At 39.2% G+C, this 7,433-nt stretch overlaps 1 protein-coding gene across 2 annotated transcripts in view; it reads right to left on the bottom strand.

The window, feature by feature from the left end:
- Window positions 1-3,959: 3,959 nt before the first annotated feature.
- pik3ap1 (phosphoinositide-3-kinase adaptor protein 1) overlaps window positions 3,960-7,433 on the bottom strand; it is a 40,877-nt gene continuing 37,403 nt past the window's right edge. For both annotated transcript variants that reach the window (XM_066693088.1, XM_066693089.1), the window contains exon 17: window positions 3,960-7,307. In XM_066693088.1, the coding sequence (XP_066549185.1) occupies window positions 6,905-7,307 (403 nt within the window). In that variant the 3' untranslated portion in view covers window positions 3,960-6,904. The remainder of the gene's footprint in view (window positions 7,308-7,433) is intronic.

Raw genomic sequence — 7,433 nt, 5'->3', positions numbered from 1 at the left:
ATTGCCAAGAGCTGTCTGGCGCCAGGAAGCAGCACGTAACAGAAAGTGTGAGTATTATGTATTTCTTTTGGTCCTTTTTCCCCCAAAAAAACACATTTGAGATCCATTGCTGGGTTAGCTCAACCTCTCCAAATCAGATCTCCTCTTTTTCCCCCACTCTTCCTCACCTTCTGCTGACCTCCTCATCTCGATCCCCTTGGAATCCACCACACTCTCTCCTTCTTCTTCCGCTAAAAATGTAGGAGTCACCCTGGATCCTGCGCTCTCCTACTCCCAGCACATCACTGCAGATTCTTCCTGAGCAACATACGCCAGATCCGTCCCTCCCTCACCGACTACTCAGCTCAGCTACTTGTCCAGTCACTGGTCCTCTCCCGCCTGGACTACTGCAACTCCCTCCTGGCCGGCCTGCTTGCATCCACTACCCGCCCACTCCAGCTCATCCAGAACTCTGCGGCTCGTCTGGTATTCTCTCTGCCACGATTCGCACACGCTACTCCACTGCTCCGCTCCCTCCACTGGCTCCCCATAGTGGCATGCATTCAGTTCAAGACTTTGAAGACTAAGAGGTGGAACGACCTGCCCACCGAAGTCAAAACAGCAGAGTCCTTGACCTCATTCTGGCGCTTACTGAAGACGCATCTCTTCCGACAGCACTTGTAATATTAGTCCTCTATCACTGCTAGATAGCACTTCAGCTTATTATGCTCCTCGCGTTCTTGATTGTTTTCCTCCTTGCTCCCTTTCCCGTAGCCCTCGTCTGTAACCCTACATCTTGACAGCACCGTTCAGGATGTAGGAAGTCTCTTACTTTACTTGTGTAAATTGTAAATTGGAATTTGTAAAATGTATTATTTTGAATTGCTATGTTGAATTTGTAATGATTGATGCCTTGTACTTCTCTGTATTTTTGCACTTATGTTGTAAGTCGCCCTGGATATAAGGGTGTCTGCCAAGAAATAAAAATAATAATAAATAATATAAAACAATATATATATATATATATATATATATATATATATATATATATATATATATATTATACATATATACATATATATATATACACTCACCTAAAGGATTATTAGGAACACCTGGTCAATTTCTCATTAATGCAATTATCTAACCAACCAATCACATGGCAGTTGCTTCAATGCATTTAGGGGTGTGGTCCTGGTCAAGACAATCTCCTGAACTCCAAACTGAATGTCTGAATGGGAAAGAAAGGTGATTTAAGCAATTTTGAGCGTGGCATGGTTGTTGGTGCCAGACAGGCCGCTCTGAGTATTTCACAATCTGCTCAGTTACTGGGATTTTCACACACAACCATTTCTAGGGTTTACAAAGAATGGTGGGAAAAGGGAAAAACATCCAGTATGCGGCAGTCCTGTGGGCGAAAATGCCTTGTTGATGCTAGAGGTCAGAGGAGAATGGGCCGACTGATTCAAGCTGATTGAAGAGTAACTTTGACTGAAATAACCACTCGTTACAACCGAGGTATGCAGCAAAGCATTTGTGAAGCCACAACACGTACAACCTTGAGGCGGATGGGCTACAACAGCAGGAGACCCCACCGGGTACCACTCATCTCCACTACAAATAGGAAAAAGAGGCTACAATTTGCACAAGCTCACCAAAATTGGACAGTTGAAGACTGGAAAAATGTTGCCTGGTCTGATGAGTCTCGATTTCTGTGGAGACATTCAGATGGTAGAGTCAGAATTTGGCGTAAACAGAATGAGAACATGGATCCATCATGCCTTGTTACCACTGTGCAGGCTGGTGGTGGTGGTGTAATGGTGTGGGGGATGTTTTCTTGGCACACTTTAGGCCCCTTAGTGCCAATTGGGCATCGTTTAAATGCCACGGCCTACCTGAGCATTGTTTCTGACCATGTCCATCCCTTTATGACCACCATGTACCCATCCTCTGATGGCTACTTCCAGCAGGATAATGCACCATGTCACAAAGGTCCAATCATTTCAAATTGGTTTCTTGAACATGACAATGAGTTCACTGTACTAAACTGGCCCCCACAGTCACCAGATCTCAACCCAATAGAGCATCTTTGGGATGTGGTGGAACGGGAGCTTCGTGCCCTGGATGTGCATCCCACAAATCTCCATCAACTGCAAGATGCTATCCTATCAATATGGACCAACATTTCTAAAGAATGCTTTCAGCATTCAGCTTGTTGAATCAATGCCATGTAGAATTAAGGCAGTTCTGAAGGCGAAAGGGGGTCAAACACAGTATTAGTATGGTGTTCCTAATAATCCTTTAGGTGAGTGTATATGTGTACAGTACTGTGCAAAAGTTTTAGGCAGGTGTGAAAAGTAAGAATACTTTCAAAAACAGACATGTTAAGAGATTATATTTATCAATTAACTAAATGCAAAGTGAGTGAACAGAAGAAACATCTAAATCAAATCCATATTTGGTGTGACCACCCTTTGCCTTCAAAACAGCATCAATTCTTCTAGGTACACTTGCACAAAGTCAGGGATTTTGTAGGCATATAGTCAGGTGTATGATTAAACAATTATATCAGGTGCTAATGATCATCAATTCAATATCTAGGTTGAAACATAATCATTAACTGAAACAGAAACAAGCTGTGTAGGAGGAATAAAACTGGGTGAGGAACAGACAAACTCAGCTAACAAGGTTTACTGTCAAAAGTCATACACATGGCAAGAATGAGCACAGCAACAAGACACAAGGTCAGCAAGGTCTCTCCCAGGCAGAAATTTCAAGGCAGACAGGGGTTTCCAGATGTGCTGTCCAAGCTCTTTTGAAGAAGCATAAAGAAACGGGCAACGTTGAGGACCGTAGATGCAGTGGTCGGCCAAGGAAACTTACTGCAGCAGATGAAAGACACATCATGATTACTTCCTTTCGCAATCAAAAGATGTCCAGCAATGCCATTAGCTCAGAATTGGTAGAAAACAGTGGGACCTGGTACACCCATCTACTGTCCGGAGAAGTCTGAGCCTTCATGGAAGACATGTGGACAAAAAGCCATACCTCCGACGTGGAAACAAGACTAAGTGACTCAACTATGCACGAAAACACAGGAACTGGGGTGCAGAAAAATAGCAGCAGGTGTTCTGGACTGATGAGTCAAAATTTGAAATATTTGGCTGTAGCAGAAGGCAGTTTGTTCACTGAAGGGCTGGAGAGCGGTACACGAATGAGTGTTTGCAGGCAACAGTGAAGTATGGTGGAGGTTCCTTGCATGTTTGGGGCTGCATTTCTACAAATGGAGTTGGGGATTTAGTGAGAATTAATGGTCTCCTCAATGCTGAGAAGTATACCATCAGGAAGTCATCTGATTAGCCCCAAATTTATTCTGTATTATGACAATGACCCCAGACATGCAGCGAAAGTCATTAAGAACTATCTTCAGTGTAAAGAACATGGGAGTCCTGGAAATGATGATATGGCCCCCACAGAGCCCTGATCTCAACATTATCAAGTATGGGATTACATGAAGAGAGAGAAGCAACTGAGGCTGCCTAAATCCACAGAAGAACTTTGGTTAGTTTTTCACGACGTTTGGGCCAACCTACCTGCCGAGTTCCTTCAAAAACTGTGTGCAAGTGGAAGAATTGATGCTGTTTTGAAGGCAAAGGGTGGTCACACCAAATATGGATTTGATTTAGATGTTTCTTCTGTTCACTCACTTTGCATTTAGTTAATTGATAAATATAATCTCTTAACATGTCTGTTTTTGAAAGCATTCTTACATGACAACATTTTTTCACATCTGCCTAAAACTTTTGCACAGTACTGTATATAGACACTATATATATTGTTACCGCCTGCCCCTCCATTTCAGCTGGCTTATTCCCTGGCTTATCCGAGGCAGGTCGTTGTGTGAGTCTCGTAGATAGCCGGAATATGGTTAGAAACTAGCAGTTTGCTTTCCCCAATGTTGGACACAGAAAAAGACTCGATTTAGGAACCTTGGTGTTTATTTAAAGGAAAGATTGCGAAAACAAGAATGATGTGTAACACCAGCCTCTCTACAAAGAGAAACAGAAAAACCACTCCCGCTTTTCCCAGTCCTGCTCATTCACTTTATACCCCCTCTTTCCCGCTGAATTGTAAAACCACCAATCACAGAAGGACAGCAATATATATATATATATATATATATATATACACTATACTATATCTTATATACAATACTCCTATCCTAGTTTAAGATTGTTTTAACATGTAGAAAGTGTAAACAAACACACAAAATAAAATGTTTAGAAAAGAAAACAAAGGCAAGTAAAAATGCAATGTTTTACAGAAAACAACTGAAAAAAAGTGTCACAAAACAAAAATCCCTAGAAAAAACTACAACAAAAATAAATCACATTTTATTGTTTAAGATCAGCAACTTAACAACATGCAATACATTAAACAAATCTGGTGAGTGAACAAATTATTATTAACATGTACTTATCTACAACCTTTGTTTTGTTTCAGTTTACTGGCAGCTTAACACTGTTACAATGAAACTTGTGCATGTGTACAGCTATCACTCGAGTGACACTGTGCAAGGGAGGACATCAATGTATCACAGTGTCTGTACTGTTAAATTGAAAGAATGATACATTCCCTGGGTGTGGACATTGACTGCAGATATTGAAAGGACATTAAACGGTCTGAGGTTTTCATCATATTAATCAATGCCTGTTAAAATAAATTAAAGTCACTTTAAATACTTCCATTTTCAATTTTTATAATGAACCCTCCTGGGCTGTTCTTGATTATATACACAGCCACAATTGCTATTAGATCTCAGATGAGGAAAGTTCAGCTTTCACTTCAATGCAAGCAGCAAGCAGGTAATTGTTGTAACTTAAAAATCTGATTGTAATTAAAATATACTCAGAATTCCAGCTGTGACAATAAGGGAATTGTCAATATGAAGTGCCACATACCTCCTGGGACCAGAACTCTCAAGGGCATATGTCATTTTCCCATACACTACCCACATATACATAACTTTTTCAACTTATAACACTGAAGCCTATCCTAACAAATGTAAGCTCACCTTTTACTATCAGAGGCCCATCAAAACCTGTAATTTATGATTTGAATCAAAACAGTCAAATCACAAATGGTTGCATCTGGAGGACAAGCAACATTCCCCAGGGCTTATTCTGAAGTGGTATACAGTGCGAATATGTGGAAAGAGTTGAAAATTGCTGTTCACCAAAGGTCCCCATCCAACTTGATTGAGCTTGAGCAATTTTGCAAAGAAGAATTGGGTAAACATTGCTGTGTCCAGATGTGCAAAGCTGGTGGAGACTTATCCACATCCACAAATATTGACTGAAGGGGGTGATTACTTATGCATTCAATTATTTTTTGTTTTGTATTTGTATTCATTTCGAACAATTTGCAGATTATATTTTTTTGATTTTATGTTGTAACACAATGAAATGTGGAAAAGTCCAAGGGGGGTGAATACTTTTGAGAGCCACTGTATTATAATTGGGGACAAAACTATTAGCAAGCCTTAGTTTGCTAATGGAAACCAAAAATAATAAAAGGGAACAGCTGAGAATTAAATGAACAACAATACTCTGGTTTAGAAATTTTAATGAAGGAATAAAATGTTCTATAAACATTTGACAAACATAACTTTACCTACAAATATTTAAGTTCAATGTGTCTAAATTTGTAAATAGAGACATATACACAGTATTTGTTCTAAGTTACAGAAAATAACTAGTTACAGAAGAAATAATTACACCTTCCTTCAGTGTCCCTACTTTCAGTTTTCTTGAATAATACAGCTTTGGATTGTCTGTAATGCAAGTGATTGAAAACATATATTAATAAGGCTAAAACATGTAATTGATCTCTACACCTGGAGATGTGAAATATTGTACATATTGTAGATTGTGTTCTTTTTACTTTTTAGACACAAGCCTTTATAAGCATATTCAAAATGTTGTACTTCAATGAACCATAGTAATTCTGACAGCTTTAGAACTTTTACAGGAACTATCCTAAATGGAAATGTACCACAACAGATTTGCAGATATTTTGCAGTTTCCCTGTGGTTTTTCACTTTCATGTTTCACTTTGCATTTCAGCACCTTACTGTGGTTTTACCATGCACCACTACAGTAAAACTTTATCAGAGTGTACTATACTATACTATGAATATTAAATATTATGGGACTGTAAATTCTAATAATACTCTGGGGATGAAATTAAACATATTATTACAAAGAGTAATTTTAAAAATACAGTAATACTTTTCAAAATTTAAAATATAAAATATGGTGCATAACACAGGAATTATGTTTTTATATATGATACATTTACATTTTTACAAAACTCTCCAAACAATTTAAAGTATTAGGAATGTCTCAAATTCCATATTATGAGAAACGTTACTGAACCTCAGCTTTGTCAGGCTTTAAGACAAGCAAATTAAATGTGTTTAATTAATCTTAGATAAAAAAAATATATATCTTTTCTTGATTAAGCTCAATGAATATGTACCAGTGCAACAGGTTATTGGGTACCAAACAGATTGGAAGAACATTTACAATTCCAATCATAGTTACATATAAAAACATGCAAATCAGCAATTAATTAAATGTATAATTTAAATATTTTTTAATTTAGGTACACTAGCAATTAGATCCCTCCAATATACTGTTAAAATTTCAATAGTAAATTATTTAGATTGTAAACACACACACACATATATATATATAAACAACTGACAAAAACTTAATGTTCAATCCATTCTGTAGAAAACATTTGTAAACTCTGAATCTATACACTTTGCTGCACTCTGGGTTTTCAGACCTCAGGCAAAGATGACAAGAGGACATTTGGAGACCTTTTAGTTTGTCCCAGAGGAAATCAGGGATGGGATGAATTACCGTGTTCGCCGTGGGATAGGTGGAGGTGGACTGTACTCACGAGCAGGTGGGACAGGTGGAGGTGGGCTGTGTTGACGGGCAGGTCTGATTGGTGGAGGTGGGCTGTATTGACGAGCAGGCGGGACAGGTGGAGGTGGGCTGTGTTGACGGGCGGGTCTGATTGGTGGAGGTGGGCTGTACTGACGGGAAGATCTGATTGGTGGAGGTGGGCTGTACTGACGGGAAGATCTGATTGGTGGAGGTGGGCTGTACTGACGGGAAGATATGATAGGTGGATGTGGTCTGTTTTGATGGGCAGCTCTGATTGGTGGAGCTGGGCTCTGTTGATGGATCAGCGACTGGGGGACTGTAGCCGGCAGACATGGATTGTAGAGCTCAGGAATGTAGCGATCTTGAGGCCTGTACATGAAATATTTAGGTATATCAATTTATTACAATTCTTTATTGTAATGAAATAATTGGCACTCATTTACTCAAACATTTTTCTTTTGAGGGTGGTGTCTGATACACCTACAGAACTGAGCA

The sequence above is a fragment of the Amia ocellicauda genome, chromosome 20 (genome assembly GCF_036373705.1).
Source record: "Amia ocellicauda isolate fAmiCal2 chromosome 20, fAmiCal2.hap1, whole genome shotgun sequence".
Classification (NCBI taxonomy): Eukaryota; Metazoa; Chordata; class Actinopteri; order Amiiformes; family Amiidae; genus Amia; species Amia ocellicauda.
Note: the sequence above shows the minus strand (reverse complement) of the source record. Positions and strands in the feature narration are given on the sequence as shown.